Here is a 14,003-nt window from a genome sequence, read left to right on the forward strand (position 1 = left end):
TCAAAATTCAAATTTTAGCGTATGTTTGACGTGATCAATGCAAAGGTAGAGAAGTAATCGCAAAAGCTTCTAAAAACAGCCAAAATATACGACACCTTCCTTAGAAGTTTTGCAAAGCATTATTTGGTTCTCAGACCTTTTTCAAAGAACTCACTTTTGTTTGTTCGGATTGTTAAATAAATTCATTTTTCTTCTCAAGTAATAATTCGTTTAATCATTAGGGTTTTTATGATAATGCAAGGATCCGCTTCAACCATTGCCTTAGAAATACTGAAATGATGCTTTAGTCAAAGCTTCCTTTCAAGTTTATACAATCCAGTCTTACATTTTTTTGAATCTGATCTTGGCAGCCCATGTAGAAACAAAGCCATCGTCTCTCCTTCATTAAATTAGAAGTAATGTTTGTAGCGTTATAGCTTTTTTGTTTGAGTGGGTGATAATGAATTGAACTTCTAGTAAACAGATTTTATTGAAACTTTAAATGACTTAAAAGTTTTTTTAAACCCCTAAAAAATCAATTATCACGGTAAAATCAATCAGGCAAAAGTGATAGATCTCTATGTCTGTGAAATCTGAATGTTGGAAGCGACATCAGTTACGAAAGGAATTACAAGCTTGAGTCTCCTGCGATTTTTCGTTTTTGTAATATTCAGTTCACACCAACACTATAAACAAGCCGTGCACTTGTTTTGTAAAAATGTTTTGTTTGTATTCAAAAGAAAACTTAAGTAAAAACTAAACTTTGGATCATTGACAGCATCATCCTAATTCCTCTTAGAGGAGAAAGAAAGAGACATTAAAAAATAACTCACGTTACATTTTTAAGTACATTTTACGGTTATTTCGATATGAAAACTTGGTTTCTGGGTAATGTAACTCTTTTAAATAAAAATTTGAAAAAGACTCATTGATTTAGATTTAACCAAGTAGGCTGAAGTCTAGCATTGCATTTCTCAACTTTTTTACGGGGCAACCCAATATTTATTTGAAGTAGGACTGTGACCCAATTGTTTATTTTATAATTTATATTTATATTTCACGACATTTATATAATTGTTCGGATCAAACTACACAATTTTAGCACTTATATAATAGCTTATAATTTAAGTTAAACTATATTTTCTTTTCTTTTTAAGTACGATCATCATTTCTTTACTAAATGCAATAAACTTAAAAATAAATTATTCAGAATTTTTTTTCAAGATAATATGATAAATTTAAATAGTAGTTTACTGCGACGAATCCGTAGAAGTCCGATATCATAAAAAATGCAATGCTAGAAATCTGTCAATAGATTTTTTATATATTTTTTGATGTCTTCGTTACACATTAAAAATGTAACGTGACCTAAAGTTTATGAAATGCAGTCTAGCTTACATTCAAAAATGTCAAATAAATTAATAAAATAAATTTAAACAATAAGTACGAACCAGTGGACCTGATTTTATTACAAACTGACGCTCCTTACAATCTCCAAACTTATGATCGGTGAATTCATTTGGATCTCTAAACATCTCACGACATGTTTTACACTCATATATTATTTTACACTCACACAGAATGTTGTTCTGAACCTGAAAATAAAAAAAAAAATATCTGCAATTGTTTTTTATTCACAAGTACACTTAATGTTCATGTCAAGGCCAATTCTGGCCAGATAGTCTGGTTTTTAGTGTATTTGGTGAAGGATTTAATAAATTAATTGCGCCCATTCCCTTTTGTCTACTAGTTCACTCCCCAGCAATCCTAATTGACCCTTTATCCACATTAAATTAACTAGTTTCCCTATGTTCATAAAGTTGTAACTGGATGGTTTCAAGAACTAAAAAAAGGAACTTTTGCCTGGATTTTTTTTTTTTAACTAACTCCAGGCATCTAAAAAATCGAAGGGCAATATGGCTCGGATTGAACCTCAGACCTCCAGCTTACTGGTCCAACGGCTACCAACAGAGCTAATCTTTTCCATGAGTTCACAATTGTTGTAGGAGAAAGTCATGTGCTTACGTACCAAATTTGTACCATGATTAACAGAGAACACGTAATTTCTTCAAAAATTATTGTTTAGTCAACCATTATTCACTTTTAGTATTTAAAAAGGTTTTCCACAGTAAAGTGACACTATATGAAGCACGACGTCCAACCTTCTCCATAACTCTCCTAAAATCAATTTTCTCTAAAATTGAAGATGTCAATCAAAATTAATAGGTATACTTCCTTTTCGTCAGTATACGAAGTCCAAAGAAACTAGTTTGTTTCGAAAATCATAGAAATGATAAGAAGTAAGTTAAACTTCTATTTAATCTAAAAGCTTTTTCAACACATTTAATTCTTATGTAATGGTGTAAAACTCGTACACTTTGTCTACGTTCCATTATATATCACTTTAGCGGAGAGTCAAACTATCTCTTAGCTCCAAATGCAAAGCAATGAACAGTTTTGCAGTTTGAAAAACAAAATAAATAAAAATAAAGGAGCATTGAAATCTGGTGTCACTGGCTCCTATGTTATATCTGTTCTCAGAACACGGTGGCCTCCGAATATGGATTCATTTGATAATCTGTTAATTTTGTTAAGTGATGATTTGTTAATAGTGATTAAGTTGTTAATCAATCAGCGCAGTGCATCCATCGTCAAGAGTGAGCTTAGAGACCTTGATAGGGATAATCCAATAAAAACCGCTGTACTTGAACCAGGAACCTCTGCGATTCTAAGTATACTTTATCAGTGAGCTTACTCTCTTTCCTCAGCAAGATCGTCAATGTATATAATTACAGTGCCGTCATCAGAAGACACGTTATTCTACAATATACCATTTCTGCTGAAGAAATTTTTTTTGACAATTTTGCGTGATTCAAGAGGGCTTGGTTGTGCCTAAGTAACATTTCCAACATCAGAACCCTTGCCTCAAGGAAGGAGTGAGGTGGCCAGTGTGCATGATTCCTTCATATGATATCTTAACAAGACAGCCATCAAAGGAATGGTTGTTGCCAACACAAGGTACAAGATAGACGAACAAGTTCCTTAATCAGCTTGCCTTAGTTTATAACCAACTTCTCAAACATGAAGTTGACCAAACCCTAGTATAGAAGAGAGTGGTTCCTTAAAGGATTACCAAGCATGAGCGTCCAGCAATTTTTGAGATATTCTGTCTGCATATCGATAATTTCATTTAGATATATAATCAGAAGGTCTCATAGAATTCTATTTCTATTTAAGGAGAACTCTATTTCGAGAATCTGACACAATCGCAATACTTTCCTCTTACAGATAAAAACTTAGCGATAATTAGCTTACCTCTGGTGAAGCTGTTTTTAACAGACGAGCGATATTCTTTAGACCAGTGGGAGCATCAAAACCTGAGTATTCAAACGGCGGAATCTCGACCGCAGGGCTGGCTATTCGCATCTTCTTCTTCCTCTTAGGCCCGGTCAGCCTTCTGGAACTGCCTTTCTTCCCCATCCAGCTAGCAAACAGATATAAGTAATTTAATTAATTCAAAATATTAAAAAATATATTCACAAAATTCCTAAATATTAAATAAATACATAATAAAAAGGTTTAACAACTGGTGAATAAGTCAAGATAAAACACAGGTCGTTTAGGAAAATGGTCTCGCAGAGCAGGAATTCCGTACAATAGTTTAGTATAAAATGCAGTTATTTAACTTAGCACTGCTTTAAAAAAAAAAAAAAAAAAAATATACTGACCTTGCATTTTTTATTACTTTAATTTTAGAAATATGTTACAATTCTTTAACAAAATAACTGTATGTTCCGGATCAAAGGCAATCACAGAGTTTATAAATACTGCCAGGAAATAGCTGACGTCGTTAAAGCTGGTAGTAGGTAGTATTGCAGTGAGCTTCGAACACTGCGCGATATATGGAACGAACAGGCGGACGGCTTGCACGAATTGGAGCAGCCCAGCTCCATAAGAATTGCCATTTTCCCTAACCAGCGTTAGAAATATTGTCGCCGACGCTAGTGAGGAAAAGTTCCTCGAGGAAATGAGAAAGCACTGCACGAGTAAGCGTTGGGTTGCGTTTCTGTTTTGGTATAACCAACTCTTTTTTCTTTCTCTTCTTATTGAAATGTACTAATGCAAATAAGCCACTATTTTGTATGATGTCTTTGGAGAGTTGACTGAAAAAAAATAACTATAAATTAGAAAAATGTAGCGTTTACTGTATTAATGTATGGTGGTGTTGTGTAGGTATGTGATATACTGAGCGAATTTATATACTAAAATAGCAAAACTTATTAGTCTGTCCAGATAATTGGTAACATTAGTTTGACACATTTTGTTTTTTCTTCAAACGTGTTGAAATAGAAATTGAGACAGATGTTACGCCCCTACGGTACTGAATATAATAATAAAAATATTGACACACATCTTAAATAACTTGAATATTTAAAACTTCCAGCGAAATGTCAAAAACATTTACTTTGTTTCCTGGCAGACTCATTTATTGAAGCTAAGAAAGTTTAAAACCCTTTCGAGAATGTTTATTAAGTTCGAAAGAAAAACTTTTTTCTAGCACAAGATTAGTATACAATTTCAGGGAAGCTGACTTGTAAGTTGTTATTATTAATAATGTGGTGCAATGTACAATTCTATTTTTGCTAAATAAAATAATCAAACGCGATGGAACCAAAACTGTAAATGAAAATTTAGAACCATATTTTATTAAATTAGAAAATTATTATTATAATAAAAAAAAAAGTTTTTGATCAGTTATTACTTCTCTAATATTTTTAAAATCAATACACTTCATATGTATTTTTAGTTAACTTAACTACTTTATAAGCTCTATTAGTATTACCAAAATGTCGGCACAGTCGGTGGATGCTGTCCGGCATGGATAACCGCATGGATGCCAAGATCCCTGAAGAAAGGCTAGCCTAAAAAAATATTTGTTAGTCCTTAAATATCATAACGCACATCTGCTGGATTTATACATATTTATTTTGCAGAACTTAACAATCACTGTATTTCACACTAAAGACTTAGTTAGGCTGATTTTACCACTTTATTTCCATACCCACAAAAAGAACCCTCTTAAAAAACATCTTTGTAGTTAGCTTCGAGAAAATACGCGTAACATTAAGCTCAGGTCGCAGATCTGTTGGAAGAATTTTGTCCGAAAAATCTGAGGAGCAATGGTAGTAAAATAAGTTTGAGCTACTCGAGAGTTAGTTAATGACTTTGGGATATTTTGTTCATATACACTCTGATCTGAATTACCTATCTACAAAACATCCTTTATCCAAAAGTTATTAAGAAAGTGTGTCAACTTAGAAATAAAAAGTGTTTCTTACTGAGATATACAATTTATCATTTATGAATAGTCAAATTTGTTTTTGTACCTTTTTTTGTATAGCCGTCTTGTTAAACTTCAAAGAAATGTTAAGTGTACTGATGACGGTGCACGTTAATGATGAACTGTCATTACGTTAAGTTTTTCAACTGAAGCTCAATAGCTTCAGAGAAGGTTATCTGTAACCTTCCGGTAAAATCAGTGCAGGGTCACTTAACTAGCGAATTAGCAACATCTTACGGACCCTTTTGAAATTATACAGAAAGTTTTACGTTTTTACTTTCTGTAATAAGAGAACAAATGAATTGCAATAGTGCAGATTCCGATTTCGAGTTTTCCCTGGACATCTCCGTTTTGAGGGCTTCTGAGTCCAAACTGTTGTGCATATACTTATCCACCATAAGTTGAATAAAAAAAATCGAAAAAAAGTTAAAATTTGATATTTCGCTTAGATGTCAGGTGTATTAGGCTTAGGTGTTTCAAACTTTTAACTTAAAAAAAACTTTTAGCAGGTAATGTGGCTACTTTCAATTCAATAAAAATTTAATTTGTAATGTTTAATGAACTTTTCCCACCAAACCACTACGACTTCCAAGCTGGAATCGATCCCTAAGAATGTTGTCAACCTCTAGGGGTCAATATTGACTACAATTGTGAACTCTGTTCTGTAGGGCCATTTTTTTTTTTACTTCTTTGTAAGGTGAGGAAGGTTTACACTTCTATGAATGTCTGAGCTCTTAATGATCTAGTATGATTTTGCAAGTCTATTATTGCCAATTCAATGAATTTTTTTTTTTTGAGGGGGCGCATCGACTGCGATTTATTATTTATTTGTGTCCTAAAACTATAATGATGTAACATAGGAAATAATTATAAAAGCTCTTTCTTTTTCTTTATTTATTGGTACGTCCTCTTGTACTAGGTAAGAGGAAGTATTGTGATTAGGTCAAATTTTTGATAGGTACTGTCCCTTTTTGAAGCCCTTGAGGACAAAACAAAAATGATTTTGTGCAATGTGTAGTTAGCATAATTCCGAAACGAAAAATTGTTGGAAGTTCTCATTTAAAACTTGGATTAGATTGCACCATTGGGACTGACAATAATATACTTTGGACCAGGACGGCTAACTGGAAGGTCCAGCAATACATTATTATTTTAAAAGTGCTGCTTCTTGATCCAAAGCTGTTTCTCCTATGTCATTGTAAACCTTCCATAAAAGGTTCCACCTTAGTGTGGAAGATACGATCAATTGTTTTTGTCTACGAAAGGCGCAACTTGGTAGCTTTGTCGGAAAAGTTCTTTTGTGAAACAATCTCTTTGCTACCACAATCAGAACCATCAAGTTCATCACTCTCTTCGACTTAAGCTTCAAGTAAAGCAATATTATTTCATCAGTTGTTGAACCAGAAAGAATAGAGAGCTATATGCTGTAACTAAGGAGCCTCCATTAGTAGCATGGATTATGTTAAACCAACTGAGATGGCGAGGCTGAATACCGAACAGAGATTCCCTCCAAAATGCTGTGCGAGACTCCGGATAGAAAATGGAGTGTTGAGAGACCAAGATTGCGTTGGCATGACGGAATTGCCCAGGATTCGAGGAATATCCAGGACTACATAACTGGATGGTGGCCTGTAGAGCCAACATAGAAGAAGTAGAAGATTTTAAATTATATTTATTTTCAAGAACCTCGAATTAATTTTATTTCGTTTAATTTTAATGTATTTAGTTTTTATTCGAATTTATATAATTCATTTTTGTGTAAAATATAGCTTCTTTTTTTTTATTGTTTTTGCTCAATTTCTTTTTTTCTTTTTTTTTAAATTGTAAAAATGGGCTTTGCTCATAAATAAATAAACGAGTGACAATGAAGTTTACTGCTTTTTGGTACGAATTGTAAGTTCCAAGAAAATGTAATTATTTAAAATGCAAGTCGTTTGATTGTTTTGATTACAGTTTTAAATACATAGAAAATTAAAAATCACATAGACTTTTTCTATACGATTGTGAATTTATAAGTTGTCCTAAACTATTTTTGTCGAATAAATTGAAATTATTTTATCAATTTTTTTCTAGACACTACAATGTGACCTACATAAGTGCTCACTCGATCATGATGTCTCCATGTGTAGAATGTTATCAATAATAAATAAAGTAAATATATAAATATGGTTTGAAACACTTACACGACTTACTCTTGCAGTATTTTCGAGGTTCTGGCATAAAATGTGACCTTACTCTTACTGCATTTTCGAGATTCTGGCATAAAATGTAACAATAGGATGGAAAATTAATGCCAGTTTCAGTCATGATAAACTTTATTTTGCCGAGCTTTCGACCTAGGAACTAGGTTTAGTCCATGAACAGACAAGACAGAAGACACACCAACCCTCTAATGATGTAAAACAGTATATTGTAAATTAGCTCTGAAGATGACCTAGTCCTTAGGTCGAAAGCTCGGCATGATAAAGTTTATAATGACTGAAACTGGCATTAATTTTTCATTTTATTGAAACTATTATTTAGTCACCAAAAATATTGAACGGTAATAAAATGTAACCTTATTCTTATCACATTTTCGAGATTCTGGCATAAAATGTAACCTTACTCTTACAGCATTTTCGAGATTCTGGCATAAAATGTAACCTTACTCTTACCGCATTTTCGAGAATCTGGCATAAAATGTAACCTTACTCTTACCGCATTTTCGAGATTCTGGCATAAACATTTTTCCAAATTCTACGAAATGTGGCTAAGCTTCATTTTGATCAATTTTCTTTTTTTATTAAAGTTCAAGAACATATATGTACAAGGAGTATACGTATTTTTAAGCCATCTATGAGAAATGCAAAGTGTATCAATACGCAGATGATACAGCTTTGGTTGCGATTGGAGAAAGTCAAGTCTACTGCAGGATTATGAACAAGCTGAATATGCCCTTCTTCAGTAAGTTGTCCAGATATATCAGCGATAATCATTTGACAATGAACAGAATAAAGACACAAGAACTGGTTTTCTCACTGAACGAAATCAATAATTTAAAAACGAGTTCAAAAAATTTATCCACTTTCTCTGTTTTTATTCCTCAGATAAGTATCGGAAAACAACAGATAAAATTGAATGAACGAGTTACGTGCAATTATTTGTTTATTTATTTGTATATGGATTATTTTAGGGAAGGGATTAGCCGAGTGGTTAGCGAATACTGGATTCCAACACAGAGATCACGGGTTCGAATCCAGCTGCTGGCCCTTAGATTTTTTTTCTTTCTAGCAGGTTCTTACAGCTTACTGAACGGCGATAGACAGTGTTGTCTGTATCAAGAGAACACTGTCCGGAGGCCGGCAGAGCACTGGAAAAAGCTTTGGGCATCAATAACCTTAGATGTTAAGACGCGTCTTAAATTGAAAAAAAACGAACATAATTTCAAATTGTTGTAGAGACTATTCTTTACCAATTATGTTTTGAGAATAAAGAAAATATCTATATCTACATTTATTTACAATGAGACATCTCTCAAAATGTTCTCGTGACTTGTATTGTATGAACTAGATACAGGAAAGTCGGATATTCAAAGGTTGTTTGTTAGGAGAAGTTTCATTGGCATAAAATTAAAGAGTACTCTTGGCCACAGCCTACCAAGATGAGAAAACCATCTTAGTTAATGGCCAGAACTCCACTAAAATCAATATACCTAGAAGCATGGTGTTCCAAGAGTCGTTTTAGAGGTTTAAACCTTTAAACATTAATGCCTTCAATGAAAATGAAATCGAACTTTCAGCCCTGGCAGAACAAAGCAACTCTACTTCTTCTTCTTTGTCTTCGCTCTTATGCCTTTCAGCATGGAGCTTTAGATAACTTAGGCCTTTAGCCATCGGGCGGACTCTTCTCTATTACTTGTCAATCTTCGGATAGATGACCATGTCTGACCTAGCTTTTGTGCCAATCGCCTGATGTAATCCAAATAGCCCAATCTTGGTCTGCCTCTTGGTCTGCCTCTTGATCTGCGGCCTTCAGATTTGGCCTCCCTCAAGCACCTAATCTTCTCCTCTTCACTTCTCTCAGCAGACGTGGCAAACCATCCCAACTGCCGATTCTCCAACTTGGTTACAAAGAGTTGAATCTCTAAGCTGCTTCTTATTCAGTCATTTCTAATTTTATCTCGCTTAGTTTTCCCTTCGACCCGGCGGAGAAATCTCATTTCGGCAGCTGTAGTAATCCGGCTTGCATGCTTATCAGGCATAGTCCACGATTCTGCCCCATCACTGAAGAAGAGGCAAGTAGACGGTCTTGAAGACGGTCAGTTTTCACTTTTTTGCTGACCTCTCTTTTACTGACCACAGTATTCCTGATCAGACCGTAGGCTTTATGTCTGTCCAAAGCAACTCAATACCTTTAATAAAAGTAAAGTAGTACAGTAAAGTATTTGGCTATTTTTTCAGGCGGGCTTTACGTCCCAACTACCAAATTAGGTGTCAGTGGACGGAGGCGACTAGCAAACATACTTAACTGTAAATTTCTTTTAACATATTAACCATTAAATAAAATCCAAGGCCTAGGACCGGGGAATCGAACCCAGTACCACAATACATATTAGCTTTACAGGTCTCGCCTCGAACCGCTCGGCTACCGTGGCCGCCTCAATACTTTGAATATTGTCCCCTGTTCTCCCTGAAAAGCCCAAACATGCTATCCATTGACGGTTCTGTGCGATTCATTGTATACTCAGTCTGTACTCAACGCCAATAGGTCTTGGAACAGTACCGTGGTAAATACCTGCGTAATTAGCTAGTAATCAACTTTTTCACCTGGGGTTTCGCCCACCATTGCTAAATCTTAGGGCTTAAATTCAACAAAACAGAGTTTAAAGTGTGAAAGGATAGAAATATACAGTAAACTAGTGGCCAATTCTTATGTTATTGGCTGTGAAAGCTGTTCAAAGGTGCCCGTTTTACAGAAATGGGATGGGTCACTATTGCCAAAGCCTACCCAGATAAAAAAGCACGCTACTTTACTGAAAATAGGGGAATATTTTCACCAGATTATCGATTTTTTTTTGTTTTTGGATAAGTTTAAAAACAACGGAGACTAAATGGCCTATGCTATGGTGCGTATGAGGCGTATAAAGTTGCAGAGCGCGTACGTAGACGAGGGAGTGGACTCGGGCCGGCGTACTAATGGTGGGGGACAAGACCAGCTCCTGTCAGCCGCTAGTTCATACTGGCCCGCCGAGCTGTCCGTAGTATTTACCTTCTTTCCGTCGCCAGTCACTCCTATTATTTTGTTTTCAATTTCATTTTACGTTCATTTTAGATTTGTGAACATTTTATTTATTTAATTGTTTCATAGACTAACAAAATCCTTACCTAATTGTTCTCACAAATATAACACCGTAATACTTTTTATTTTTTATTTTATTATTTTTTTTAAATCCAAATTTCGCTTTCAAATTTCGAAGTTTACATTGACTGCTTAACAAAACGTAAATTCAAAGTTAAACTTCAAACCTGAGAGACATTCATTTTAAATTTGTTGATAGAAAAAGTGTAGTGTATTTTTTTTTATTTTAAGCAAAATTTTTCTACATTGCTCTTCTTTTTTATTAATTAAGCCACCAGTGAGCTAGTGCAAGAGCTAATTTACAGCCATCACATATCCGGCTTGAATTCTATGCCACACCAAGTAAGAAATAAACAAAAAAAAATCTTATATTTATTATTTATTTAATTTTTAATTTACTCATTTTAATAATATAAAAATTAATCTCTAATTTTATAACCTAGCAATTAAATACCATGTGTTTACTTTTTAAAATAAATTACTTGCAGTGAAAGTTCTCGTTTTTGTGTTGGGACTAAGCCGTCCCGAGTTGAGAGCCAGTCTACTTGTATTCATTCTCTTCAAGTGGAGAGACAATAAAAACATCTCAAATAGTTGAAAAAACACAACAGCTTTATGCATTTTTTTTTTCTATTTTTATTAAGTTTAGTTTAATAATTAAAATCATCCTATCTTTTTTTTTAATGAATAATATTTAATTTTATGTAAATTGAATAATCAAGAAACAAAATCAGAAAAAAACCTGACGTAGAACGCTAAAAAACCGATTGCAAAATTACTGAACCTTCTTCCGGTAACCTACCTTTTTTTAGCATTAATAATTTAAGCTATTTATTTAATTCTAATTAATATAATTTAATTATTAAAAATCGCTTAATTTTCGATGTTTCCTTAAAAAATTACCCCCACTTAAATCCAACGCAAATTATTTCAAATTTTGGTATTTTAGCGATACGCAAAAAAAAAAATCAAATGAAAAATCCAATGCCGAAATTCTTAAAAAGATTGAAAACTATTGATTTAAGGAATTTTAATAAATTTAAAAAGAAGACTTTCAGGGCACGAAATTTTGTTTTTCTGTCACTGCTAAAATCGCATCACTGTTGCCACAATTATTTTGTAAACCAACGCTCAGTGGGACCGTTTCGGTGCGAAAATATTTGTGGTAGACTGATTCTTATGGGAGAAATTAACTGATTATAAATACGAGGTATGTTCAAAAAATAAGGTGAATTTTCAAATTTCGCGGGCTACGTACATTCGAATTTCGATTGTCTTTTTTTTTTATGTTGGTACACTTGTCTCGAACATATTTTCAAAGTTGTAGCTATATAGCATGTTTAGTTTGTATGTTAGAGGCATAAATAAGACAAGTGTTTTGCGAGTTCGGCGATTTTCTTCTGTCGAAAAAAATGGATCAACGAATTTGCATCAAATTTTGTGTAAAAAATGGAATTAAGTGTTAAAAAACACTTGAAATGTTGAGAGTGACGTACGGTGAGAGTACTCTGTGTCAAAAAAATGTTTACAAGTGGTACAAGCTTTTCACAGAAGGTCGAGAAGATGTGAATGACGACGCTCGCCCTGGACGCCCCAGCACATCAACAACCGATGAAAATGTTGAGAAGAATCGTCGAATCACAATTAGAGAAGTTGCTGAGGTTGTCGGCATATCGGTTGGCACATGTCCTGCAATTTTTTTCGGAAATTTTGGGCATGAAGCGTGTAGTAGCGAAGTTCGTTCCAAAATTGCTGAATTTTGATCAAAAAAACCGTCGCATGAGCATCGCTCAGGAATTGTTGAATGACATTATCATGTCTCAGTCACCGTATTCACCAGATTTGGCGCCCTGCGACTTTTTCCTGTTCCCATGATTGAAGAGACCCATGAAAGGACGGAGATTTGCGACGATTGAGGAGATAAAAACCGAATCGCTGAGAGAGCTCAAGGACATACCAAAAAGTGCATATCAGAACTGTTCCGAGGATTGGAAAAAACGCTGGCACTTATGTATTATATCTGAGGGGGACTACTTTGAAGGAGACAAAATAAAAATCGATGAATAAATAAATATTTTTTAAGAAAAATGAAAATTCACCTTATTTTTTGAACACACCTCGTATATGCTGGAAAAGGAGTCACAGTTTATGTCTTATGCAGTTTGCGTGTTGAGAAAAGCTTAAAGATGCTTTTTTTTTTATTGAGAACGCAACTAACTAGTCTAAAAGTAAAAATAAATAATACAAAGTATAGTAATAGTAATGAAATGAAACGTTAATGATCGCAGCAGTCGATGCACCGCAAAATATATAAATAAATTAAGCTAATCAAAAATTAAAAATAAATAAATATAATAATACAGTAATAATATACTGTTTTATTTCTTTAAAAAATCGCGAACTTTAAGCCTTTTAGATTTGAAACAACGGAAGTCAAAATTTTTGAATGATCGACCAGCGAGTTTTTTGGCTTCTCATATCAGAGCGGAAACATCGTACTTGGAAAAAACCAAAACACAAAACAGCGTTAGCAGCTATGACAATTTTAATTTTTAAAGCTTTGAACGGTCAGTTTTTCTCGCAAATCGTTTGATGTCACTTTATCGATAGATCTATAAATGATAACAGCATTTTCCTTCTCCCTTTCAAATTTCGATTATCCGCTAGGGGGAATTCAGCGGCCGAAAATCAACGAAACAAATAAAGTTGCGAGTTTGTGCAACTACGGATGGGAAATTTAATTAACTTATTTTATTGTTATAATTTAAGGCACGTTAAAATCTGCGGCCAATGGCGCCTGTACTTTTTATTAGTTTACTGCCTGTTTCTGGACTGTATTCTCTTGTATACAGACAACACTGTCCTACCACTGGGCAGTAAGTTGTAAGAAGTAAGAAACAATCTGAGGGCCAACAGCTGGATTCGAATCCAGGAAATCCGTGTGGAAATCCAGTAAGCTAAGTACTGAGCTAATCTCTTGTCTAAATTAATGTATTGTACGTGGGTCATTCAATAAGTAACGAGACAAATTACTACTGCTCAAAAACAGCTAAATTGATCCGTATGAAACTTTCAGGACATAAAGTTGGCAACCTTGCGATGACATCTGATCAGCTGTTCAATTATATTTTGTAAACATAACCTCAAATTTACTCAGTTAACGATGGCGAGTCCGCTCGAGAATTGCACCGTGGAAGAACAACGTGCCGTGATCAGATTTTTAGTCGCGGAAGGTGAGAAAGGTTGTAAAATCCACAAAAGAATGTTAAAAGTGTACGGAGACAATTGTTTGAATCGTTCGAACGTTTACAAATGGGTAGAACAGTTTCAAAGTGGCCGTACAAAA

At 34.1% G+C, this 14,003-nt stretch overlaps 2 protein-coding genes across 5 annotated transcripts in view; one reads left to right on the forward strand and one right to left on the reverse strand.

The window, feature by feature from the left end:
• Positions 1–14,003, reverse strand: part of LOC141459193 (uncharacterized) — a 43,062-nt gene that overhangs the window by 1,524 nt on the left and 27,535 nt on the right. The window contains exons 1-4 of one of the 4 annotated variants that reach the window (XR_012461403.1): positions 5,367–5,836; positions 4,823–4,901; positions 3,295–3,463; positions 1,431–1,574 (exon numbers count right to left, since the gene is read on the reverse strand). Coding sequence is in view for 2 of the 4 variants with exons in the window: in XM_074137964.1 (XP_073994065.1) it covers positions 1,431–1,574; positions 3,295–3,459 (309 nt within the window). In the remaining 2 variants the exon portion in view is untranslated. Of the gene's footprint in view, positions 1–1,430; positions 1,575–3,294; positions 3,464–4,822; positions 4,902–5,366; positions 5,837–14,003 lie in introns of those variants that run through there. The other 3 variants (XM_074137964.1, XM_074137963.1, XR_012461404.1) reach the window with 3 other exon arrangements.
• The window catches only part of rk (G-protein coupled receptor rickets), a 144,749-nt gene continuing 141,268 nt past the window's right edge, over positions 10,523–14,003 (forward strand). Inside the window, exon 1 of the mRNA XM_074137957.1 lies at positions 10,523–10,999. The gene's annotated coding sequence lies outside the window, so the exon portion shown is untranslated. The remainder of the gene's footprint in view (positions 11,000–14,003) is intronic.

This window comes from Rhodnius prolixus, unplaced genomic scaffold (genome assembly GCF_049639745.1).
Source record: "Rhodnius prolixus isolate KJV_2025 unplaced genomic scaffold, Rpr scaffold_11, whole genome shotgun sequence".
Lineage (NCBI taxonomy): Eukaryota > Metazoa > Arthropoda > Insecta > Hemiptera > Reduviidae > Rhodnius > Rhodnius prolixus.